This window comes from Molothrus ater, chromosome 26 (genome assembly GCF_012460135.2).
Source record: "Molothrus ater isolate BHLD 08-10-18 breed brown headed cowbird chromosome 26, BPBGC_Mater_1.1, whole genome shotgun sequence".
Taxonomy (NCBI): domain Eukaryota; kingdom Metazoa; phylum Chordata; class Aves; order Passeriformes; family Icteridae; genus Molothrus; species Molothrus ater.
The window spans coordinates 2,903,041-2,929,699 of record NC_050503.2 but is presented as its reverse complement, the minus strand read 5'-3'; the positions used below and the strand labels follow the sequence as shown (position 1 = coordinate 2,929,699).

The 26,659-nt window shown below is 42.3% G+C and overlaps 1 protein-coding gene across 1 annotated transcript in view; it reads right to left on the bottom strand.

Moving 5' to 3' along the window:
- The window catches only part of CPAMD8 (C3 and PZP like alpha-2-macroglobulin domain containing 8), a 65,797-nt gene that overhangs the window by 23,622 nt on the left and 15,516 nt on the right, over nucleotides 1-26,659 (bottom strand). The window contains exons 16-34 of the mRNA XM_036399534.1: nucleotides 26,288-26,437; nucleotides 26,024-26,185; nucleotides 23,222-23,364; nucleotides 22,234-22,299; nucleotides 17,632-17,857; nucleotides 16,254-16,407; nucleotides 15,282-15,424; nucleotides 14,787-14,838; nucleotides 13,417-13,715; nucleotides 12,055-12,280; nucleotides 11,326-11,502; nucleotides 9,203-9,284; nucleotides 7,382-7,538; nucleotides 6,871-6,945; nucleotides 4,168-4,333; nucleotides 2,756-2,842; nucleotides 1,709-1,845; nucleotides 1,226-1,381; nucleotides 788-850 (exon numbers count right to left, since the gene is read on the bottom strand). Of these exons, the coding sequence (XP_036255427.1) occupies nucleotides 788-850; nucleotides 1,226-1,381; nucleotides 1,709-1,845; nucleotides 2,756-2,842; nucleotides 4,168-4,333; nucleotides 6,871-6,945; nucleotides 7,382-7,538; nucleotides 9,203-9,284; nucleotides 11,326-11,502; nucleotides 12,055-12,280; nucleotides 13,417-13,715; nucleotides 14,787-14,838; nucleotides 15,282-15,424; nucleotides 16,254-16,407; nucleotides 17,632-17,857; nucleotides 22,234-22,299; nucleotides 23,222-23,364; nucleotides 26,024-26,185; nucleotides 26,288-26,437 (2,721 nt within the window). The remainder of the gene's footprint in view (nucleotides 1-787; nucleotides 851-1,225; nucleotides 1,382-1,708; nucleotides 1,846-2,755; nucleotides 2,843-4,167; nucleotides 4,334-6,870; nucleotides 6,946-7,381; nucleotides 7,539-9,202; nucleotides 9,285-11,325; nucleotides 11,503-12,054; nucleotides 12,281-13,416; nucleotides 13,716-14,786; nucleotides 14,839-15,281; nucleotides 15,425-16,253; nucleotides 16,408-17,631; nucleotides 17,858-22,233; nucleotides 22,300-23,221; nucleotides 23,365-26,023; nucleotides 26,186-26,287; nucleotides 26,438-26,659) is intronic.

The window sequence follows — 26,659 nt, the reverse complement described above, 5'->3', positions numbered from 1 at the left end:
AAGCCTTCTGAAACATGGAGTCAGATCCTCATCTCTTCCCTCATCCTGAGACCCCTGTGAACACGGTCACAGTAATCCAATGTAATGTTGACACAAAAAAGTGTCCACAAACATCCAGCAGACACAAGAGCTCCTCAGAGGGGGAGGCAACAGAGGCTTTACCACATGTGGTAATCACATATCCTCTGAGCACAGACAGACATGGTTCTCTCCCAGGATTTTCCTGGGAAGCTGTGAGAAAATTCAGAGAAGAGAATGAGAAACAATTCATGTCTCCATTTGCTGCACCTGTTGTTGTGCACATGTGTTATGGAGATTGTTTACCAAAAGGTGATTTCTTAATTGGACACTGGATGGTGTTTGGATTGATTGACCAATTAAGTTAAAACTATATCAGACAGTCTGTAAAGGTTATGAGTTTCTTAATAGTATAGTATAGTATAATATAGTATAGCTTAATAAAGCAATTGATCAGCCTTCTGCAATCATGGAGTCAATGCTAATTATTGGAGCCATGGAGTCAATGATAATTATTCCCCATTCAGGGGGGATTGTTGCTACAATAACACACAGTTCTATCTCTATCTAAGCTCTACCAGAGCTTACATAGACATCTCCACATTCACTTCCAAATTAAAGCAACACCAAGAGTCATAGAATTATTTTGAGAGAAATTCCAAGTGTAAGTCCTTCCTCACAGCAAAGTGGGATTAGAAAAGCAGCAATCAGGCTGTGAGGTTAGAGATCATCTGCTGCCATGCCTTCTCCAGCCCCATGACAAACTTACCTGCATCAGACAGCAGCCTTCACCCTTGGCACTCACAAACAGCCCTGTTGGAATACTGGGGATCTGGGGAGAATGCACAAGACAAGACATGGTGCTCAGAATGGAAATGAATATTAAATTAACTCTGTTCTGTACAAAATACCTTTATAAAGGACATTGCAGAAGGGAAGTGAGCATGGCTTAGTCTCTTCACCACCTGCACTTACAATGGCAGAGACAAACAGCAGCACAAAATCAACATCAGGCATTGGTTATGGTGAAAAATGCCTTTAATTAGGAGTGCTGCCTCCTTCCCAGCAGAATCCAGCCACAAACCCACAGAAAGTCCCACAGGTCTCAGTGCTTCACTTCTGCTTTTACCATCACTGATCCAAGTCCTCATTCAGAACCCAGCTCACATGGATTGCTTTAAAACCCTGCCTGCCCAAAACCACCTACCACTGCAGTCTGAAGGACTTTTTTATTCATCTTGTTAAGCTCAAAGGTCTCCTGGTAGTCCAGGTTTGTAGAAGCCAAGGAAATGGTCAGGTTGACTCCTCCAACATAAGAAAGGATGGCATATTCAGCCAGAGCCTGCAGGGCCACACAGGTGTCCTGGGGGCCAGAAGAGGGAGAAATCAGAATAGTGAAGAATTCAGGAGCACAGCAAACTTCCAAACAGCTCCAGCTGGCACAATCTCCCTTATTAATTCATATAGCAAAAGAAACATCAGATTTTGCTCACTTTTCCTATCAAAGGCACCTGTGAGGACAAACTCTGGGTTCCTTTCAAACTACCAGCCTGAGGAGAAAGCAGTAAGGAGCCGTGGAAAGCTTTTCTTCTTAGCAGAACACAAATAATTTCTGTCAGGAAGATGGAAACTCCACATTCCTGGATCAATTGCCAATGCATGCACCCCAGCTTTTCCAGAGGCTGCCCACCTGAGTAGATGAGAATCCTCCCAGTGCATTCCTCTGCTGTGAGAGCCACTTGACCACAGGGAGTGCAGAGGCCACATCTCCCAGGAGTGTGTAGGTCAGAAGGGCATAAGATGTCATTTCCACCTCTGCAGAAACAACTGAAAGAGGTGTGAATTTAAAAAAAAAAAAAAAATCAAAATACCACATAGATGTGAGAATCCAGGTCTAGAGATAGTTCTATGAATATTGATTAACTGAAAAATAATTCTAAAAAGCTAAGAGTCTGTAGAAGCAAACACAGGAAAAGGGAAGTTAAAATGTCTGCACCCCAGGTGCTTCACCTGCCTAAAATATCTCTGCTTCCAACAAAAGCCTCCCTTCAGGCAATAGATAGCCAAGAATAAAGATATTTACACAATAAACTCCTTTCTCTTGACTGTATCCCACAAGTAATTCCTCTCCCACTCCAGTTCTACTCTGCTGCTGCCCTCACTGTTGTCCTGCCCTAGAGATTTTCATACAATATCCAGCCAGATCCCTCTTGAGCACTGCTGCACCTACATGATATCCAAAAGGTCAATGGCTTTAAGTGGCTTGAAAATTACAGCATCATTCAGTTTCTGTGGCTTTGACAGCCAAAGTGTAGAAAAATCAGCTGAAGAGTCAGTGCTACAATCCTTACGTTCATTTGAAAACACAAAGATAAATAGTTCTAAAATGAAATTTATTTGAATTCCCTCAGATTTCCATTTTGAATTATTACTCCCTGACAGAAGAGTGAGAATCACTTGGGATTCTGTCTCTATAAAACTGGAGTGAAAGCTGATGAGACATCTGGGGCTGAAAAACCTGTTCTGTCTGGACCACATCTTACTCTGCCTCTCATTTATTCTTTCAGCACCATGTTACCTGCCTTCCTGAGCTCTCTCTTCCCTGGACCCTTCCCTGACTGAGTGACAATTCCAGAACACCTTATATTTTATAAACCATTCCCTGCAACACATGCAGGCTGGTTGTGGCAGCCCCTTCTTCCCTTTTCTCTGCCTTTGCCTCCAGATTCCCAAATACCTGATTGAGAGAGTCCATCATTAAACCCCATGAAGGTGTCTTCATCTGTGACAAGGGTTCCTGTGAGGCTCCAGTGTGTAAATCCATCTGGGAGAAGAGGGCAGAGGGACAGGGCTGTTATCAGAGCAGCTGAGCCTCTGTGCAAGGGAAGAGTCAAATTCCACTTTTGCTCCCTGCCCTGAGCTCCCTGTCCCTCCTCTTGGACATCCAGTCCCTGGGCTCCTTTTGGAATGACAGAGATAATTCAAAAAAGATCAGATGATCTTGGATTTTGGATTTAAATACACCAGCAGGGAATGTGAGGTGTTGCAGGGCCTCTGACACCTCTACAGGTGTTACTGCAGAGCCTCTGAACAACTCAAAATCACTCTGCTGGTTAGAGAATTGAACTGAACACCAGGGCTGTGGCTCTGATCTCTGTGTGGGACACTCACTCATTCATTGGTCCCCTACAATTCAGAATATTCTCTGATTTTGCTGCACTTGCCTTCCTTCAGCATCAGCCACACGTGTGGAGCCCTCTCCAAAGAGAACCAGGAGCATCCTTGCCTTACCAAGCCAAACTGTGCCACCTTGGGTTTGTATAAAAATTTTGCCTCTTAATTTTTTTATTTATATTCTTTATAATCTACTGAAAAAAAAGTCCAGATTTAGAGTTTGTCCTGTTGGTGTTCCTGTTCTGATAGGATTTAAAGGATCCTACCAAGGGACTGATCCCAAAGAGGGCACAAAGGAGCTTCATGGTAGCCCAAACGTGCTTGTGAAAGGAAACTGTGATGATTTCCATATGAACACAGATGTTATCACTTTAGAAAGATGGGAGTTTTCTTTTCTTTTTAATTTTTTTTTCCAAAATCAGCCTCTTTCAATGAAATTGTCAGTGAGGAATTCCTGATCCCCCAAGGCCCCATCCTGTCCAGCAGCTCAGATGATCCAGGCTGTGTTTGGATGGTGTGGGGACAGAATAGTGAAGAACACAGGAACACAGCAAACTTCCAAACAGCAAATCTCCCTCATTAATTCAATTCTGGAAATTTGAACCATCAAGTTTTGCTCCCTTTTCCTATCAAAGGAACCTGTGATGATTTCCATACAAACACAAATGTTATCACTTTAGAAAGATGGGATTTTTCTTCATTTTTTTTTCCAAAATCAGCCTCTTTCAGTGAAATTCAGTGAGGAATCCCTGATCCCCCAGGTCTCATCCTGTCCAGCAGCTCAGATGATCCAGGCTGTGTTTGGATGGTGTGGGGGCAGAATAGTGAAGAACACAGGAACACAGCAAACTTCCAAACAGCTCTGCTCAACTCCAGCTGGCAGAATCTCCCTTATCAATTCATATGGCACAAAACCCACCAGGTTTCTGCTCCTTTTTCCTACCAAAGGCACCTGTGAGGAGAAGCAGCTCCTACCTTGGGTGATGGCCATGCTGTTCATCCTGCGCAGCGTGGCAGCTGCACTGGGGCTGTGCAGCAGGGTCAGGGCGTAGGCGCTCAGGGCAGTGGTGTAGGGGTCTTCTGCTGAGTACAGGTTGGACTCCAGGAAGTGTTTTGCTTTTTCTACAGCTGTTCTTTCTTCCTACATTCACAGGGGAAAGAGCCCAGGCAGATGTACCAGTCTCAGGAGTTGGAATTGCTTTATTACTTGTTACATTTAAAAAAAAAGGCAACTTGTAGCATTCACATTCTCTGAAAAAATCCCCATTTTTCTCCTGGGAAGCTGAGAAGCCACAGAGAAAAGGAAAACAATTCTTATCTCATTTGCTTCTCCTCTGTTTTGCTCATGTGGAATGTGTTTGGAGATTGTTTCGTTGGTTTCTGGTGTGAATTGTTTTTACTCTTTGGCCAATCAATGCCAAGCTGTGTCAGGACTCTGGAGAGAATCATGAGTTTTTAATTATCTTTTTAGCCTTCTGTAAGAATCCCTTCTGTTTTCTTTAGTATAGTATTCTTTAATATAATATAGTATTATAAAGTAATAATATTTTTAATATAATATAGTATTATAAAGTAATAATATTTTAATATAATATAATATTAGAAAGTAATAATATTCTTTAATATAGTATTAGAAAGTAACAATATTCTTTAATATAATATAGTATTAGAAAGTAACAATATTCTTTAATATAGTATTAAAAAGTAATAATATTCTTTAATATAGTATTATAAAGTAATAAATTAACCTTCTAAGAACATGGACTCAAGATTCATCATTCCTGCCTTGGCCAGGACATTTCCCAGCAAATACAATAGCAACCAAACAAAAACCACCAACAAAATCCAAACAAAAACCACACAGTCAACTCAGAAAGATACATTTTGCTCTCTGCAGAGCAGCATGGCCACTTTGAGAACACATTGGACACCCTGACAAAAGCCATGCATCAAAAATTAAAAAAAAAAAAAAGTGCAAACAGCAGAGTGAGAATGATTTAGGCAGAGAAAAGCCATGCATTAAAAATTTAAAAAAAGAAAAAGTGCAACCAGCAGAGTGAGAATGATTTAGGCTAACTTTTAGATACACTTTTCCTCCCCTGCAGCTGAAGAAATCGTGTGCCCTGCAAGGCAGCAGATGAGCAGGGCAGGGTGAGCTCTGTGCTGAGGTTTGATTGTGCTCCTGACACTCTGGAGCGTCTGGCAGACGCCAGAGGATAATAAAGGCCAAGGTTCCCAGGGGTCCCTGCAGCCAACAAACATGTTTTATTAACTCCCCCAATGACCTCACCATGCAGGAACGTGGCTCTGATAATTTATAGAAACAATTTAATTGGACTTGATGTAATTTGGTTTTCCTTTGATTTCCCTGTGGCACTAACCTTGCCCTTCCTCATTTCCTAGCTAAGATCATTAGGAACACTCACAAATCTCCTCTAGGAAAACCATTAGAATGCACAGAAACTGCCCTGCCACGCAGAGCAGCCCAGAGAGAGCATCACATCACTGCTGACAGGGAGGCAGGAAGTTCCTCTGGGAGCTCTGCAGGGTTTTCTGAATTTTTATTAAGGTTCAGAGCCTTCCGCTCCAACAAGGACAGGGCTTTAGGGGGCATCTGCCTGCAGCAGCAGCTCTGTTTTTCTTTACTCTTCAGGCTCCACAGGGATGGGTGAGGAGTGTTGAGGTTATCAGAGGTCCCGAATGGGCACTGGCTGCTCTGACACCTCCACAAACTCATCAAACCCAAGCAGTGCCTGAACGGGCCCTTTTGTGTGAGAGCAGATCTCCAAGAGATGCTGCAACATCCACTCTGCACCTCCTTGTGTCACCTCCCAGCCCAGCCCTGCCCTCTCCCTTGGCTGAAGGGCAGGGGAACATCTGCAAGGGAGCATCTTCCCAGTCCCAGCCACTGGAATGTGTCACCACAATCTTATCCAAACATCCCCATCCCAGTGAAGCTGCATGCTGGCAGAAACACAGGAGAGGGCAGGAGCACTGTGTTACCAGGAGTTTGAAGGAGGAATCCCAAAAACACCAGCTGTACTGCAAATTTGGGGTTTTTTTCCCAGTGGAATTGGCTGTTCCTACATAACTGCTTCCCTTTTTTGCAGTGTTCCTGCTCTGTCTCATTGCAAAGAACAGAAACATTTTTCTCCAGAGCCCTGAATCCAGCTCAGAGCAGGAGCTCAGCTCTCCAAAGGCACTGTAATCTAACAGCAGTAGCATTTTGGCCACTGCAGCCAAGCCAGACCACAAGAGCTCTCTGGATCCCCAAGTTCAACTGCTTTTAGCACCAAGCCAGGATTTCTGAGTCTCTGCAGGCAAGAGAGCAGGATCAGCACAGGCTGCACTCACAGCTTGAAGCTAAGAGGCAGAAAAACTCTTTTTGCAGTAATTTCTGGGAGAGGTTGAGGGATGGGGCTGCAGGGAAGTGTTTCGCTCTGCTGGAATAATGATGAGCTGATGGCTGGAGGGTGGGAGACCACCTTGAACAATTTCAGAACAGATTCTTTAACTTCAGAACAGCCCCAAGGCTTTCCAGCAGCTTCCCCTTGCCTGGATGCTGTCAGTCATTCCAGAGAGCACAGAACCTCTGAAGGCAAACAGCAGCAAAGTGAAGTTTTTATAAAGAAAGAATAGAGAGAATTTTTGGAGCTGTTTTAACCAGGCTTTTGTTACCTCAGAAGTGACACCTGTTTCCAGAAGAGATGCAACCACATAAGCTGTCAGGGAGATCTTCCCATGGATCCCACCCTGGAAGGGCAAACAACACAAACACTGGATGAAAACTACAGAAAAGGGCTCTGGGGGAAAAAAAAAAACAGACTTTGAAGCAATCCAAAGGATGTGTTAGAACTGGAGGAGAAGCTGAAGCATCACCAAATTTCTTTTCTTTGCACACAAGGAGTACAAAATTTAGGAACCCAAGCCCACACTGGTTGGAGCAGCTGTCCCTGGCCTGAGGACACATTTAATGCAGGATTTTGTCAGATTTCACACCTCGATTTCCACCCTCTGGGGACACCCCACAGGCACATTCTGATGGACCTTTCTGAGCTGAAATTCCCCTGTTCTCCCTGTAGCATCCCAGCCTTTCAAGTGCAAAATTCATATTCAAACTGCATCACTTCATGCTCTGATAATAACTTTAAAATGTCTTTGCTGCAAGTTGATCCTGGGTGGTTTTTACCTGAATGTCCTTGTTTAGTATCCTGCCCATAGCAGGGAAAGAACCATCTTCCTTCTGGTGCTGGATGATCCAGTCTTTGGCAGCTGTGAGTTCTTTGGGGTCAATGAAAATAAACCCACGGGACTGAGCAAAGGACTTGAGGACAAAAGCTGTTAACCTGTAAAAATGAATTAATCATCTTTTCTGAAAAAAAACAAATTCAGATTAAAGTACCTGTAAGGACAAAATGATATTCTTAGAAAGCACAAATTGAAAAAAATCTTTCTGGGAAACACTAAATGTTGTTCTTAAAAGTTCATGGGACATAAAATCACCTGAACTCTGTCCAGACTTTGGGTAAGAAAAGGATTAAAGGTCAACAAAATAAATTGAAAAGTACAACTCAAAGGTGTATTTGTCATAATTATGGCACACTCTGAAATATAGTTCTTTTTTATCCAAATTATTAAAGTTTTTAAGCTAAGAATCAATATTTCAAAATTAAGAATCAATATATCTCTCATAAGAAATCCAGATCCTTTCCTCAGGCCTGAAGCTCTGTTACACTTTATACAGAATTAAGACTTCAGAAAGCACCAGAAGTGCTTTTGGAATTCTAAACCTCTGACAACAAGTGTGAGCACTGGCCAGCTTGGGGGGATTGAGTCATTGCATTTACAAGCCCCTGAGGAATGGGAGGGTAGCAAACTCTGCTGCCTGGCAGGGGATTTTTGGAGTGTTGAGTAATTCTGTGTCACCACATTTCACATCCAGGGACTGGGAGATGCTGGGGCCGAGGTGGAAGTTCCCTGTGTTATAGATACATATTATAATATTGGCTTTTTGCAAATATTGAAATGGATTTTATATGTGCGGTGTTAAATAACTTTGTTACAAAGATGTAGTTTTTATTTCTGTTGTTAATTAAGTTTAGACATAGGAGTAAAATAGCTTATATAAATATGCTTATGTTAAAATGCCTGCTTGGATGGGATAAGATCCAATAAAAATGTAAGATAAGATAAATAAAAATATAAGATAAGATCCAATAATAATATAAATGAAGACACCTGCTACAGAAATGCCAATTATCAACACTCACTGACTGAAGGCAGTGAAGACCAAAGCCCAAAACTAAAAATGATAATAAAAAAAAGACTAAAACCACAACCAAGGAATTCACGTACTCTAAACAAGTAGAACCAATGAGGAGCCATGTTAAACAATTCATAGAATATCTAAACTAGTTTAGAGAAAAAGTTTATGAATATACAGCAAACTGATGTCCTAGAAAATGTATTTAAGGATTTTTTCCAAAGATCACAGTGCACAAATCCAAAGATCACAAAGATCACAAAGTGCACAAACCCATCCTGCTGGTACAAGGTACAAGGATGCCTTTGAGGGGTTTTGGGTTGGTTTTGAGTTGGTTTTTTACCTGACAGAAGCCTCTGCCACATTGCCCTGCTTCAGCTAAAACCCCCTTCCCTAATGGAATCAGGTGCTTAATTACCCCTTAATTGCTACTCCAATTGCAGATATGGTCCTTAACTACAGCTTTGTGCCTGAAACCTGGACTAATTAGCAGATTTAACTCTGCTAGCTGCTCCTGGGTCTTGAATCACCTATAACACATCAGAGCAGCACTGTACAGCAATTCCAGAGTCACTAAATATTATTGCATTATTTCTGCTCTCCACTGTGCGTGATACAGAAGCTGGAAAATGACTCCTCTTCCCCAGCCCAGTGTATTTTTCCTGTTTAGCAAACACTTAGAACTTTTCTACCTCGGTTTTAACTCAGTTTTAAGCAGTTTGAGCTCAGTTTTGAAGAGCCACTCACCACATGCTCCCCGAGGAGTCCCTCTCCCCAAAAGCACTGTAGGAGCCATCCTGCCTCTTGTAGGTCAGCTGGCGTTGGTAGCCTGGAAGGAATTGGGGAAAAGAAAAGAAATTGAAAAGAACTGGGGAGTCCAAAACCTCCTGACACAGAGAAAAATGAGTGTTTAAAGTGAATGAAGACTCAGAACATCTGGAACATGTGTAAGGGATTCTGCTGCCCGAGGCAGCTTCTTATTCTGCTGTGAGTGAGAGCCAGCTCTGTGTGCACTTCGTCCAGAAATCTGCTCAGGGTAACATCTGGGACACTGCAAATGCTAAAAATCTGACACTTCTCTGAAGAAAAAGCATTATCAAAAGGTTTTTACTTAATCACACAGCCGCTCTCCTTCCATTTTACTTCCATTTAGAAATGAAAAGGTTTTGCCTGTGACATTACTGCTGGATTTTGACTTTTCCCAAAGCTGTTGCTTGGAACAACTTTAGGTAACATAAAAACAACAGCTGTGACCTCAATGCATGTGAACACCTCCAGCTGCAGGGGCTGCCCCAGGGCTTGCTTCAGACATCATTATTAACATTATAATAATTAGGTGAATAATTGAGGTGGATGCTGAAGATAAGAACTCCCTCCTGGAATGTCTTCTGAGGCTGAAAATGAAAATAAAAATTGCTCTTTCTACTAGGAAAATGATTTGTTAATCAGACCTGTTTGTCTACAGCCATGCTCATCCCAAGAAATGAATTGTATAAAATGTATATTGGGTATTCATCCAGTTTTCCCCTGTTCACCTGCTTTTTGGGTGTTTTTTAGTGGGAAAGTAGAAAAAATACTGACTGGTTTAGCCCAGGCCACTTCAAAAGAAGAGGGAATACATGGGAATTATTGGTATTTATTATCAGCACTTTCCATGATGGATGCTTGAGGGATGAAGAAGTTTTCTGGCTTGGTAAATCACAAAAGCAATTCTAGAGTGAGCATTTCCCATCTAAACCTTACACTTGGCAGGGCTCCAGGGAACACAGAAGGGTTTAAAACTCTTGGGAGTTTCTTTTGTAAGGGTTAATTAGCAAACAGGGTTTGGAGCCAAAAACCTGGAAGGTTTGCAGATTCATAAAAAGAAACAAAAGCAAATGTGATGTTGCAAAGGAAACACTGACTCAGGCCATTAACAAATTCCCTTTGCCTCTCTGCTCCCAGCAAGCCCAGAAAATTACAAGTGAAATGACTGGAGCCAGGCAGAGGAAGCAGAGCTGGGCTTTTGCTGCTGAACACAAGAAATATCTCACATATCAAATGTTATATTTATATTTTCAGAGGAGAACCACCTAACCCTGTCACCTCTGATTTCATGACATGACTATTGTCTGACTCATACACAAGAGAGCTTTGTCCCTTTGGGTCACTCTGGTTTTTAATGATCTCTGAATTCTTACTTGTCCTGAGAATTGCACTTAGTTATAAAACTATTTTGCATGTGGCTCTTCCCAAAACAAATGCTGAGAAAAACAGTGCAAAAAAAAATTAAAAAAAGGAAAAAATGAAAACAAAAAAAGTTGTTTTGAGTTGCTTGGTAAAGTAGGACAGGACACTGAAAGGACAGGTAACCTAGAGCCATGTGATGAAGGCTTTTAACTACTTTGGATACTAAATTTTGATTTTTGGTATACTGTTACTAAGAAAATACTGTTGAAAATACTGTTTAAAAAGAAGTCCAGAAAAGAGCCATAACTCTAGTGTCTAAAGGTTTGAAAAGATAATTTATGAATAAGGCAAAACCCCCTAAATATACAGATTTTCACTAAATTTAATTTTGTTTTACTTTCTAAAATGTTTAAACATAGAAATCAGCTAAGGAAAAAAAAGAAATCAATAAACATCTGAACTAGGAGTTACTGAAGGGAAACAGAGATTATACATTATATTATTATATATTATATTATATATTATCAGAGGAAAACATCTTGCCATCAAAATCTGTCAGGCTGTGAGATTATCCTGCAAGAAATTACGAATCCTCATCACTTGGGCTATTCTTGATAAGAAAAAGTGACATGTAAAGCAAAACTATGAACTCAAAGCCTTTTCTCCACCTGTGAATTTAAAATTCAGTTGTGATGAGTTACCTTGAAGGAGGTAATCTGTAGCTTCAACCTCCACCTCGTGGCTGAGCTGCTTGGTTTTCTGCAGGTATTTCAGGACAAAGACATTGGGAGCAAAGTGGATCATGTTCTGCTCCCCACAGCCAAAGGGCAACCTCAGCAGGTTGTCCAGGTTGTTCAGGGTAGGACCCATCACATCTCCTGATGAGACAGAGGGGAATTGTTCAGGATCAGGCGATTTAAGGTTTTCTTTTGGTGTTTTGTGGTTATGCCCCACCTCACTGCACTAATAGCTCCTGGCTACCCCAAATCAGCTTAAATAAACTGTGAAAAATGGGAAGTCCTTCAGCTGTTAAGTCCCAGCCCTTCAATCTCTTGTTGGATTAAAGAAATTCCACATTTCAGCCTCTGATTATCCATGGCTTCCCAGTTTAGAGCAGTTTAGAACACAGCACAATTTGTGATGAGGATGACAATGAAATAAACACCACGAGCAGTAACAGACAGTGCCCCTGCCAAGCCCCTCACTGCCACCAATTTCAAGCCACTGTCAACCCAAAGAGGCTTCAAACAAGTGCCAAAAAACCCCCAAGGAACGATCTGCCCCAAAATTAAGCTGCAATAAACCTTTTAAAGTGCCTGTGACTATTTCATCTGCTGTGCATTACTCAAGAACTGGTCAGAAGTAACAGCTGGAGCATCTGTTGACATTTGGGAGGGGGTACCTAAGTGATACCTCCTGATTATTGATACCTATTATTGAAGCCGTAGCTCTTTCTGATCCTGGAATTATGTTGTGGGGAACTCCAAGAGTAAATGCTTCATTGTGATTTTCATCAGTCTCTTCTTTTCTCCAAATTTTAAACTCTCCCATTGACCCCCAGCCTGTGGAAAAGCCAATGTACTTCACCTCAAGCTGTTTGGGGACTGTCCACTCCACAATTATAGATTCGTTTAGCACCCGAGTACCGTGGCCAACCTGAAAGGGACAAGAGACCATGGAGTTCCAAGAGCTCCACACAGGTGGAGGCCCAAGAGGCCACACAGGTGGAGTCACCGTGCCTGGTGTGCTGGGACACCTCCCAGCCCAGGTGTGCCCTGCAGGTGCAGCAATACCTCTCTCCTTCCCACCCACAAAACAATCCAGGGGAGTTCAATGAGAAATCCGCAGGCTTGGCCTGCAAGGTTTCATCAGTGAAAATGTTGAGGACTTGTGGAAGAGGTTTTAGAACAACTTCTGTGAGCCAGAGAGAAGTTTGAGAAGAGGATCCATGTTTACTCCTAAAAGAATTTTCTACCAAGGTCGTTGACATAGAAACCAAGAAAGAAAGAAGGAGAAATGAGAGAAACCTGCAACTATTCCAATAAACCCTTTGCTTGTCCTTCCTGACCAATGAGTAAAGTGTAAACTTATGAGCTTTGTAAGAATGTATAAAAAGCATGCATGCTAGAATAAAACCAGTTTGAAGCCTTCTGAAAATGGCAACAAGACAATATGGCAAATAAGACAATATGGCAAAAAGACAAAACATTGCTTTGACCGTGTTCACAGGGGTCTGAGGATGAGGGAAGAGATGAGGATCTGACTCCATGTTTCAGAAGGCTGATTTGTTATTTTATGATATATATTACATTAAAACTATACTAAAAGCATAGAAGAAAGGATTTCATCAGAAGGCTGGCTAAGAATAGAAAAGGAAAGAATAACAAAGGCTTGTGGCTGGGACAGAGAGTCTGAGCCAGCTGAGCTGTGATTGGCCATTAATTAGAAACAACCACATGAGACCAATCCCAGATGCACCTGTTGCATTCCACAGCAACAGATAATCAATGTTTACATTTTGTTCCTGAGGCCTCTCAGCTCCTCAGGAGAAAAAATCCCAAGGAAAGGATTTTCCATAAAATATCATGGCTACACATTGCTTTGCATTGTCTCCACCTCAACCAGGACTGATGGCCTGAGAACATATTGGTGGCAAAAGCAGATTTGTTGTGATCACAACAGCCTGATCAGGGCTTCAGAGGGAAAAGGCAACAGGAATGGAGCTCAAGGAAAAACTGCTCTGTGTGTGCTCAAACTCAGCTCACAAAGAGACTCCCAGAAGAACGCAGTACCTGGATAACTCCATTTTTCCAGCTGATCCAAAAGCTGCGGAATTCATCCCAGGAGAGGATGCCAGGCGTGTCCCTGCTGGCCACTGGCTCTCCCATTTTGCTGGTGGAAATCCAGGTTCTGGAGTTCTGCTGTCCCCCGATGACAATCTCGGCCATCTCGGCCATGTCGTGGGGGCCCGAGGACAGGGCCAGGTGAGCATCATTGTGAGCCTTCACTGCCAGCTCAAAGTGCCTCATCTGGGCTGGCTTCTGCAGGTACTGGTACTCGTATTTGTTAGGTGTGGAAATGTGGATTTTCTCTAGTCAGAAAAACAAGGGGACGTTGTAAGAATTGGAGCTCAGCTTAGAGCTGATAACTGAAATTCAAACGGAGCTTTGCTAAGCACATGGTTTTATTCCAGCTTCTTCTGAAGTATTGATGTTGGGAAGGATGAAAGTTTGACAAGGAAGTCTCACAGATACGGGTGCTTGGCAGAAAGATTTTTAAATGTAGAGTCTGATGAAGGAATAGAGATGGGAGCAAGTTTTGATAGAGAAGAAAAGAATTGCTGAGCCAGTCTCACTGGCTAACCAAGGAGGCAAAGGGTGTGTTCGTTAGGAGGGGTTTTTATGGCTTAGAACAAAGGATAAACCCACCTCAAACTAACACACCCTTTGCCTCCTTGGTTAGCCAGTGAGACTGGCTCAGCAATTCTTTTCTTCTCTATCAAAACTTGCTCCCATCTCTATTCCTTCATCAGACTCTACATTTAAAAATCTTTCTGCTAAGCACCCGTATCTGTGAGACTTTCTTGTCAAACTTTTCATCCTCCCCAAGATCTCCCCCGTTCTGATGAACAACATCTTAAAATGCACATGGTTGTTTCTTCTCATCTTTTATTTTTACCCCCTTCAAGGCAGAAAATGCTTCAAACTGCTCAGCTGAATTTCTTATGAGCTCAGCAAGTGATTTTTCAGTTCTAATCTAGTGGTCAAAAGCATCTCTGTTCAGCTACTGGAGCCAGCTCTGAGCTATCCAAATCTCTGGCAGAAAGGACAGACTGATTCCAGAACTGAATCTTAAAGCACCAGCTGAAAATAAAGTACAGTCCCAGTTACTGTCCACAGTGCTGAATACTGAAACTGTTCCATAAAGTAAAGGAATTTAATGGCCATTTCCAGAAATCACTTGGGCAGTTAGAGCAAATTCATAATTAGCCAGCCAGGTAAGAAAGACTCTTTATTTACAAGTTCTTCCTACAGACCAGAACTCATCAATCACAGAGAAATGGAAACAAAGATTTTTTTAATTTTTTTTTTAAAGAAACCAAATGCTTCTTTTTAAAACAGATTCAAATAAACTGAATATCTCATTCAAATCATGAACTTACCATTTGGGCAGAAGAACACACTGTAGGTGTATTCTCTGGACAGTCCCTCTGGCTATAGAAAGACAGAAATCCATGCATAAACCACAGGGCTTGGATTAGCAGGAACAGATCCCAGTTTGACTTGGAAAACACAGAAATGATTTTTGCTGCTGTGCAGTGGTTTATATCCTTTATAGAAAAGCGATGGCACTGTGTTCTGTTAGCTACAGCAGTGCCAGAGAACTTCCCCTTTTATCATATGCCTAAGATTAACAGGGCAAGCTTATCCCATAAAACACCCACTGCTTTTCCTCCTGAACAGCGTTGAAGATTCACCAGAGGAGCTCAAATGGGCTCTTTCTGTACAAATACCACTAAAGCTGATTATTCCCAATCTCCTGACACACCATAAAATCACCTTGAGGGCAAATCACCTTGAGGATCTTTATAAACCTGCTCAGGTTTGATTTCACAGTTTCCCAGGCATTTTTTTTTCCTGAATTGGTGTTTTCTCACCTCAATAATGACACTGCTACGAACATAATCCACCCCCACAGGGCTCCTTTTGTCCAGGTAAGAGTCCTCTGAGTGTTTGCCATTCTTCAGGCTCTGCATCCCCTCCTGGCAGCAGTTGGTCCCACCATAGGCAAAAGCTTTTGCTAAGAAGCAGAAGGGAAAAGCAGCAGGAGATTTTGAGATATAAACATCTCCAGAAGTTAAAGAGATCCAAATTAATTAGAAGCAGCTGATTAACAAGGGCTGTAATTACCTCTCTCATCTTCCCTTTATCCATATTTGAGTGATCACATCTAAAATTAGGCAATACTTGAACGATCATGGGGCAACAGAGAAACTCTTCCCTAATTTTTGGTTTCTAGTTTTCACTGGGATTATTTGCACAGAATTTGTTGTTATTCTCTTGTTTAAAAATTTCCACTGATCTCTTTGGGGAAATGAAACAGGCCCAACCTTAATATCAAAACAAAAACCAAAAAATGACCAGAGAATGTCCTGCTGTTTGTTTGTACATTCTGTGCATCACAGGCGGGGGATTTGTTCCTACAATAAATGAGGCTGAAAAGCCAAGCTGGCAGCAAGTGGAACGAATGAACTGGGGCAACAGGGAAACCAGAATTTTCTCCTGAGAGAGGAAGAAGAAGACGAAGAAGACAAAGAAGACGAAGAAGACGAAGACGAAGACGAAGACGAAGAAGAAGACGAAGAAGAAGACGAAGAAGAAGACGAAGAAGAAGACGAAGAAGAAGACGAAGAAGAAGACGAAGAAGACGAAGAAGAAGACGAAGAAGAAGACGAAGAAGACGACGAAGAAGACGACGAAGAAGACGACGAAGAAGACGACGAAGAAGACGACGAAGAAGACGACGAAGAAGACGACGAAGAAGACGACGAAGAAGAAGACGAAGAAGAAGACGAAGAAGAAGACGAAGAAGAAGCAGCACTTTTAGGGCTGTTTTGAGTTGTGAGTACCAGTGATGTTGCTCAGGCCCAGCTCGTTGAAGGACAGGACGATGGAGGTGGGCTTGGCCTCCCCAGGGGCCACACATTTCTTCCTGGTCAGGTGGTGCTTCCCAGGGTGCCCCACAAACTTGATGCCTTTTGGGACAGAAATCTTCACGTGGACCTGTGAAAGATTTGGAAATGTCATTTATTGGAAATGATATCAGCCACAAAATCAAACTGAGCTATGGGAATGATGGGAAACCCAAAGAATTCTTCATAACAATCACAGAATGAAAATTATTCATTCTTCAAGGTTTCCAGACGTGGATTTTACTGAGGGCAGTGCTTTCAGCTCAGCGATTCTACAAATATTTCTGGGAGCTGCTTCTGGAGCTGGGCAGATGGGGAGTATGAGAAGAAAACATCAAGGAAAATGGAATTTTTTGGGAAAAAAAAATCCTTCAAAATAAATTTTCTGGCAGGTTTTTGATTATGAAAGGAAGTTCTTTTTGGTTCAGCACAAGATTCCAAACTGGGGAACGTCTTTTCAAATGTCTTTTCCCTGCCTTTTTCAACCTTTGCTTTCCTGAAGTGCTGCAAGACACCTCAGCCTACCACAGGCGTTTCCAAACCGAAACCAAACCAAGCGATGACATTTATTTGAGTTGAAAAAAAAGCAATATTTATCTTCTCAGAGCATTTCTGTCAGCCTGACACCTTCTCTCCTGTGACAGGTAAATCACCCACCAGCTGTGGTGAGGAGCCAGAACTGAGGCAGGGGTGAGTGTGGAATTTGCAGAACACCACAACAAGGGAAGGGATGAGAATCTTGACTCCATGGTTCAGGAGGCTGATTATTTTATGATGTTTATTATATTAAAAGAAAATTATACATTACAACTATACTAAAAGAACAGAAGAAAGGATTTTATCAGAAGGCTAGCAAGGAAAGAATGGAATTATAATAAAATCTTGTGACTGCTCAGAGAGTCTGAGACAGCTGGACTGTGATTGGCCACTAATTAAAAACAACCACATGAGACCAATCAAAGATGCACCTGTTGCATTCCACAGCCGCAGATAATTATTGTTTAAAATAATGAATATTAATAATTTTAATTAATTTTAATTAATTAAAATAATTAATAATTAAATAACTAAAAATAATTAAATCTTGAATAATTATTAATTAAATTAATTATTAATTAGATAATTTAAATAATAATAAAATTTATTTAACAATTAAAGAAAGTTAATTAATTTATAATTAATTATTTTTATTTAATTTTATAATTATTGTTTAAAATAATTGCTTCTGAGGCCTCTCAGCTTCTCGGGAGAAAAAGATTCTAAGGAAAGGATTTTTTATAAAATATGCCAGTGACGGGTGAGGGCTGAGCTTTACCTCTGCACACAGGGGCAGGTAGTTGTAGACAGTGAGGGGGATCTTGGTCTGCTCTCCCCTGATGACGTGGTAGGGCAGCGTGAAGTCGATGAAGAAGGGTTTGAAGGTCCTCAGCTCTGCCTGGCTGGCAATGCCCAGGCCCTTGTCCTCAGCCAGGGCCACGGCCTCTGTGATCCACGTGGTGATGGAGTCAGGCACCTCCACCTGCAGCTGGGCTTCCCCTGAGCTGGGTGAAAAATGTCTATTTTATGATTGGCTTTTCACAAATATTCAAATGAATATTGTATGTGTTGTGTTAGAGAGTGATGCCGTATTAATTCTCTTAAGTAGTGTGGTAAATATAGTTTTAGGTTATAACAAAATGTTAAAATAGAAACGATGCTCTATGTAAGGTACTTTTTTTTAAAGAAAGGACTCACAGCAAAATAGCAGCCACAGGACACCTGAATCTTTCAGAGAAAGAGAATTTATTGCTCCATTATCAGAAGAAATGAACTTCTTCCCACCTTGCTCAGTTAGGATTTTGAGGAAGAAGTTGATGATGACCAGACAGAATCCTGTGTTTGAATGGAATTTATGCATCATGTATGAAGTGTATGAATATGCAACAGGCTGTTGTTTTTAAGGGTTCATCCTCTGTTAATGTGGGTCCTTTTTCAGACTTATTTTGCCCAGAAAAAGGTACCCAGACGTCCATAACTCTTTGTCTTTATTGTCTCATATTGTCCTAATTCAAATTGTCCAAATTATTATTACTCTAATTGTATCACTATTTTTATAACCATTTTATTACTATTAAACTTTTACAAATTTTAAAAACGAGTGATTGGCGTTTTTCACAGCTGGTACTGCCAAAGCAACATGCAGTCATGTTCACCACATAAATGAAATGATTTTTGAGAGGAATAGCAGATTTGTCTTTCCAAACAAGCTGTGGGGCTGCTGGTAGATAAAACAAGCACTGGGAAATAAAAGAAACAATGGGAAGGATTCCACGGATTGATGAATGGAAAAAGATATCTGCTTTTACAAATAAACTTTAGGTTTGCTGAGAAATGAAATTAGACATTGAAAGAGGAAAGAAACAAAGGGGAAGAAAAACCCCTAAATTCCATAAGAATTAAAAATTAAAAGGGAGGGTTGTACATTAGAGGGGAGTCTTTGGTATCAGGTGTTCTGGGAAGTCTGAACCTCTCAAGTACCTCAGAAATGGGGAAAGAGAGAAGGGAAATTGGGATAAAAAGGAGGCTGCATCCTCTAAAACTTGGAGAGATCCCAGGGCAATGCCCCATGGCCTCTGCCTTTATCTGAATAAAGTCAAAGGACTCCTCTCTCTCCTTTTTGGACAGAAACCTCTGGTGTTTGTGGATTAATTTTCCTAACATTTTTAATGATGCCCCCAAGCATTTTGGGGAATTCCCTCCAGATGTAGATTTATCAGATAGCATTGGCTGCTTTGAGCTTTACAAAAGGCTCTGTGCTTTCTATCAGTTTTGAGAGTTGCAAATTTTTAATTTTTAATATTTATAAGCAGCAGAAAAGCAAATAGTTACTTCTGCAAAAGACAAATTCTTCCTGGATTAAAAATTTCCTTTTCAACCTAATTTCCAAGTCACTTTTCTTAGAGGCAAATATCTGCACAAAGTTAAAAAAATCTGAACAAGACTCTGAAACAAACGCCAAAATCTAAAAGGAAAAATAAGAAATAATCCCAGACCAAAGTCCTAGATAAAAACATTCAACAATAATTGATTTAACAGCTAGTGAAATAAAAGTGAGGGTTTTTTTGGAACTCATTGTCCCTGTGTCCATTGCCACACTGCAGACTCTGCCTGAATGCAAGGACAAATGAGAAACTTTCTAAACACCCAGTTCAGCAACTGCTGCTTTTGATTCAGAAACATTTTGCTTTGCTTGGTTTTGGAATGATAGGTTTGGAATTTTTCTAAGTCAATCATTTTCTCTCAGTGAGGATAGAAATCAGCTATTAAAAATCAAATCTCTGAGTATTCAGCTTTCCTGTGCATAGCAGAAAGGGATATCATAAACCTGGTATCCTCTTCTATGCTTTATAATAAGAGAAATTCAGGTTTTTTTTCTTCAGACTTTGCTGTTTCCCTCCTGCAAAGCAGCTCTGGCCCTGCCTGGAACAGAAAACATTTCCTCTACCACAGGAACAAAAGCTATTTCATGGCTCAGCTGGCAGGGAGATTGGTGCAGTTGTGAGTACACCCCAAGGCTGTTTCCTCACAAGTTCTCATTCATTCCCCAGAGCTTGACACACATGCTGCCAGCTTTGGGGACACGGAAAATGAGAATGGGAGGTCACCAGAAGAAGTGTCCAGCACGACATGGTGTCCTCATGATGCACACACAGAGCTGCACTGCCACTGCTTTTCAGATTTGTTCTCACTTGAGGCACCAGTGAAGCTCCTTGGCTTTGCTTTCCTCCTCTAAATAAATCAATTCCCAGTGAGGCTGAAGGTGTTGCTCATGTCAGGAGCCAGGCAGCTCATCAGGGACTCACCTCTGTGTTTGTATTACAAAGGGAAAGGATGGAAACAACAAAATGTGGAGATCAGCGTGCACAGTAAAAAGTGGAGATCAGCGTGAACAATAAAAAGTGGAGATCAGCGTGAACAGTAAATGTGGAGATCAGCGTGAACAGTAAATGTGGAGATCAGTGTGCACAATAAAAAGTGGAGATCAGCGTGAACAGTAAATGTGGAGATCAGTGTGCACAGTAAAAAGTGGAGATTAGTGTGAACAATAAAAAGTGGAGATCAGTGTGCACAATAAAAAGTGGAGATCAGCGTGAACAGTAAATGTGGAGATCAGTGTGCACAGTAAAAAGTGGAGATCAGTGTGAACAATAAAAAGTGGAGATCAGCGTGAACAGTAAAAAGTGGAGATCAGCGTGCACAGTAAAAAGTGGAGATCAGCGTGCACAGTAAAAAGTGGAGATCAGCGTGCACAGTAAAAAGTGGAGATCCGTGTGCACAGTAAAAAGTGGAGATCAGCGTGAACAATAAAAAGTGGAGATCAGTGTGCACAGTAAAAGTGGAGATCCGTGTGCTTTTTATCATTCTGCCACACTCCAAGCACTGGCTGGTGAATGTGGCTCCCCCAGCTCCAACTGCAGAGGGAAAAGCCTTGGGAATTGCACTTGGATCATAAAACATGGAATGGGTTGGGTTGGAAGGGGCTTTAGAGACCATCCCATCCCACCCCTGCCATGGCAGGGACACCTCCCACTGCTCTGAGAAGCTGCCAAGCCATGGAAATGGTCACACAATCCCAGGATGGTTTGGGCTGGAAGGATCTCACAGCCCATCCAGTGCCACCCCTGCCATGGCAGGGACACCTCCACTGTCCCAGGTGCTCCCAGCCCTGTCCAGCCTGGCCTTGGGCACTGCCAGGGACCCAGGGGCACCCACCCTGTGCCAGGGCTCCACAGAAAGATTTTTCCCCAATATCCCATCTAAACCAACTTAAATATCAAAGTTATTCGACTCCTTTTCAGCAGCCATGGGTGCTCGCCCTGCTGCAATTTGCAGCTGCCCTGATGCTCAGCCCTGAGGAGCAGCAGGGAGGGAGGCAGCTCTGGCACAATTCCAGCCTGTTTAACCGGACAATTTGTTGCAGCTGATGTTCTTTCCACTGGGATTTCAGCCCATAACCAGCATTAACATTATTTTCACACATGAGGGCACTTACTCTTCTGGGCACAGGGCCAAAGTACACACTCATTTCCAGCCATTAGACCCTCCAGCCAGGCTCTAGGAATTTTTAGAATTGGTTTGGGAAGTTGACATTAGGCTTTTGTTTCTTTTTTTTTCTTTTTTTTTTTTTTTTTTTAGGATTGTATATTATAAATTATAGAAGAAAAAAAAAATAAATTCTTCCTGCTCAAGAGAGTGGAAATGAAGGAATGCTCCACCTCAGTTGTTTCTAATGAAATGAAGTAGAGAAAATGCCATCTGCAACTTTTTATTCCACACTCTCCCACTTATAATTAACTGCCCTGGCTTGCTGAGGCCCAAATGGGCACTTCTGGAATTCTTTGTGTATTTCTACAAAGCATATTTCATGCTCAATTGAACAGATTTGAATACACTTGCTCCAAGTTCCTGTCAAATTTAATTTACAACCATTTATTGAGGATGAAGTTTACTTGTAAACCTGGAGAAGCTTTTTAATAATTGCTTCAAATTATCCTGGGTGTGCTGTTGTGGGATGGATTCGTTATCTCTTTAATAATTTATATTTTAGTTCCAACTGTACCCAGAGGAAAGCAGGGTTTGAGAGGAGGCAGATTGAGGCCTGGGGGAGATGTTCTTGCAGGAGATGACAGAGAAAGTGAAAATTCGATAAGCAAACAGCAGAGAATCCATGTGGGCACAACTGAGAGGTTCAGTTTGAAGCAAGGGAACACTTCAGGACCAGAGGAAATGCTGCAAAGACTGAAGCGGTAATGAAGATAAACAACAATAGGAGGAAAAATAATAATTAAAAAAATTAAATAACAGAAAATGCCAGTGTAACTCATTAGATTTTAAAGAGCTTTGTTTACAACCCTCTGGATATAATTAATGCCAGTACCTGACATTGAGGCAGCGCCAAATCCACGTCTCAGGGAAGAAGGTTCTTTTCCTCTTCTCCGCTCTGCTAGAACAAGAAATAAATCCTTGCAAATTGATTCTTTCAGTAAGATATTTCCAGCAGTCAGGGATAAATCAGAGTTATCAGCTGATCTGGCTCACACGACCAAAACTCTGGTGCAGACTCATTAAGGGGTGAATAACACAAATTCAGTGGGGTTTGAAACAGTCCCTTTGTGTGCACACCCACTCTGCAGGCAGAAACAAGAATCTACAAAATAGTACAAGAAAGATAACCTTTGAAACCAGCAGAAAGAATGGAATTTGAAATAAAACTGGTTTGTGATCCAAATTCTTTCACCAAAGGGAATCGAGGGGAAGAAGTGCAGCGTGTGACTTCCAGCAATCCCATCCTTCTCCATCCCTGCTCTTTGAATTGTCCTGATTTCTAATATTTTAACAATTTAAATCAGCTTTTTATACCCGTTATACTTCATTATCTACTTCCTAACTAACCCCAGAAGCTCCTCTGCTAGGAGAGGCTTTTGGGAAGTTCAGGATGCAGAGGGAAGGCCCATCCTCATCACTTGTGGCACTTCCCAGCCTTTCCCTCGTGCAGATCCTCACTCTGCTGATTTTGACCAGCAGCTGAATGGTCCAAATCGTGAGCAATGAGTGACTCTGCAAAAACAGCTGTAGCTTGCAAATATTCCAAGAAATTCAAAGCAAATTGCAAAGAAATATTCTCCAAAATGATAATTTAGCACTCTTTGCATGTGTCACTTTTCCAGAATGAAATTAAATTTAAACAAAGCAGTGCCAATTTTTTTTTTTTTTAAATATCTACCAAGCCAAATTTGAAGAATTTCCCCATCACTGCCTTGTCTAAACCTGAGGTGGAAAAAACTGAGAATAGAGAAAAAAAAAAAAAAACACAAAACCAGCCAGGAGTATCACAGACAACAGATATATTAAGGCTCAAATGTTACCTTGGTGCTATTTTGGAATGCATGGTGGCCACCAAGGTGCCCGTGTGTGGCTGGAAGGCTGGGACAGCCTCATCTGTGTACATCCCTCCATTCTGCCTGTGGTTCAGGCTGACTATGTCAGTCATCACCACCAAGCCAGTTTCCTAGACAGTGAAAAATCAGCACCACAAAACAAAAACCAGCAAGGGAAAAAAAAAAAAAAAAGAAATAAATAAAAAGGATTAAAGAAAAAGAATTAAATGTGATTAATTAATTGATTTTTTTAAAAATAGAATCCCTTAATTATATTTTAACATTTACCAGGGCAGTCCCAATGGAATCTTGAGGATTTTTTTAAAGCTTTGTGTAAAAATGATTGTTAATGTGAAGGTGCTTAGGCTTTATGAGAAAGCTTGGAAAATACATTTAAATATAAAAAAAAAAATTAAATATAAATATATACTTCTTGTCTGCTTGGAAAACACACTTAAATCAGTATCTAACATTACTGGGCAAGCGTGACATGTAAAAATAAAATCTTATTTTTTCCCCTAGAATAAAACATCACAGCTTTTCACCCCTCCTAACAGTTCCCAGCGTGCTCTGCTGCAGTGAGCAGGCTGCTCTCTCATCAGGCACCGCCAGTTCTGCCCTGCCAGGGATGCCAAGCAAGATGAAAAGTGTCCTCACAGGAAAGCTCCCAGCTCTGTGCCCTAAATTCCCTTTTTCACGAGAGTCAGCAGCTCTGGGGGATGAGCAAAGCTCCCTGCACACATCCCCAGCTCTTGCACACACTGGGTGTGCAGCCCTGCATTCACACCAGCTCCCCAAAAATGAACTTGTTCCCAAGAGTTTGCAGCTCTCAGTAAGCACAAAAAAAGCTGCATCAGAGAAAAAAAAACAAAACCCTCAGAGCCCAGGGGCAGAAGCAGCAGTGGACAAAAATGAGGATGTAGAGTTCGCAATTAAGAGATGGAGGAATTGGGGGGATGTGTGAAACCTCTGGGGTTTAAGGCAACAGAATAAAACAATTTAGCTAAAATCAGAGGAAGACCAAAGAATGAAGAGATGGGGGATTTGTAGGAAGGAAGGATCATAATTTTTAGGAGTTATGTGGATTAAAAAGGGAAAGAACACCAAAGATCAGGGCTGTGGCACTGGTTCTCCAGGCCAGTCTGCATTTCAGAGGAGCAAGAAGGAGAATATGATGTAAAAAATATCAAACATTTACAGCTCAGCCTTTGCCTTGTCTCAGGGAGCAGGGGTTACATCCTGCAGTGGTGTGGAAAGCAAAGAAGGGATGGGAGCAGAGCCTGAAAGGGTGAACTTCTCAAATAGATGAGGGAACACCCATTTTAAACAAAAGCAAAGCAAAAAGCTCATGGAAAGCAGTTTTTTCTTAAGAGCTACAAATGACTGGTTTTCAGCTTAAAAGGTTGCATTGTTAGTATGCAAAGCAATGAAAAAAGAATGAATTAGTGCATGAGTACATTAAAAAAACCCAACTTGTTTTAAATGCTCAACTTTCAATTTGATTCAAATGCACAGCACGGATCAAAGGAAATCAGATTTTTACAATCTGGCCAGGTTTGACTATGGAAACACACCAATTAACTATAAATATATAGCATTTAGGGAGTAACCTGATCAAGGATATGAAGGTTTCTCACGCAGATGGCAGCAGAAGAGCCCTGGGAGAACCAGGGCAGGAAAGGAACTGCAATGATTTCCCAAAGAAAAGTCCGAAAGGCTACGAGGAAAGATTCACATCCCACCTTCCCTCCCTGCTGGAGTAGCTGCAGCAGAGATCTGCAAGCTCACCCCTGCCTGGGGGAACCCTCTGGGCCCTGTCTGATTCTCCAGAGCACCAGCACGAATTCCTTCACCCAGCAGGACAGCTGCCCCTCCCAGCACTGGACTGGCCAAAAACCAAACCACGCTTCTCAGAGATCTCTGCTAGAACAGTGTGCTCTGTTCTGAAAAATCACTTTTCATCCCACCCAGCTCTGATGTGGGGGAAAGCCCCGGCCTATGGGGCTGAAAACGCCCCTGCAAATGTGAAAGCACAAGAGAGGGAAGGGAGGCTGGTCCTGGGGCTGAAAATGAAATCATGAAAGCACAGGACAGAGAAGGGAGGCTGGTTCTGGAGCTGAAAACCCCCCTGCAAACATGAAAGCAGAAAAGAGAGAAGGGAGGCTTGGTTATGGGGCTGAAAATCACCCTACACAGAGAAGAGAGAGAAGGGAGGCTTGGTTATGGGGCTGAAAATCACCCTACACAGAGAAGAGAGAGAAGGGAGGCTTGGTTATGGGGCTGAAAATCACCCTACAAACATAAAAGCAGAGAAGAGAGAAGGGAGGGTGGTTATGGGGCTGAAATTTGCCCCTGCAAACATGAAAGCAGAGAAGGGAGGGTGGTTATGGGGCTGAAAACCCCCCTGCAAACATGAAAGCAGAGAAGGGAGGGTGGTTATGGGGCTGAAAACACCCTGCAAACAAGCAAGCAGAAAAGAGAGGCTGGTTATGGGGCTGAAATTTGCCCCTGCAAACATAAAAGCACACGAGAGAGACACTGCAGAGAGAAGGGAGGGTGGCTCTGAAGCTGAAAACCCCCCTGCAAACATAAAAGCAGAGAAGAGACAAGGAAGGCTGGCTCTGGAGCTGAAAATGCCCTGCAAACAAGAAATAAAGAAGGGAGGCTGGTTATGGGGCTGAAAATGAAATCATGAGAGCAGAAAATAGAGAAGGGAGGCTGGTTATGGGGCTGACAACACTCTGCAAACATGAAAACACAAGAGACAGAAGGGAGGGTGGCTCTTCCTACTGTGAAGGCGAAGCGAGCGTCCTTGGTGATGTCCCAGTGCCAGGGGAACACCGAGGACCTGCGGCGCCTGCGGGAGGACATGCCCGGCCACCAGAAGTGCCCTTCCTCCTTTGGAGCTCCAAAAGCATCAGACACATCGTACTCTGCCAGCTCCTGGAACACCTGCAGGGAAAGGGCACGGGCTGCTCTCCTTGGCTGCTTCCTCCAGCTGGGGGAGGATCGCAGGGCCCAGGAGAGGACATCAGTGCTGGGAGTTCACCCTACCTGGCTGGCTGTCAGCTGGAAGCCTGTTTTGAGCAGGTAGACACTCTTGTCCACCGTGGCCAGGCAGACACAGCTTCCCTTGGCAGCTCTGACTTTGATGCTCACAAGGTCACCAGGCCTGGTCTCGTTGGCCGAGAGCGCCACGGCGACCTGGGAAGGGAAATGCCATTAAATGCAGTGATTGTCCCAAAAACCAAAGAGCAGTGAGACAGCAGCCCTGCCAAAAACCAAAGAGCAGTGAGACACCAGCCCTGCCTAAAGCCAAAGAGCAGTGAGACAGCAGCCCTCCCAAAAACCAAAGAGCAGTGAGACAGCAGCCCTCCCAAAAACCAAAGAGCAGTGAGACAGCAGCCCTGCCAAAAACCAAAGAGC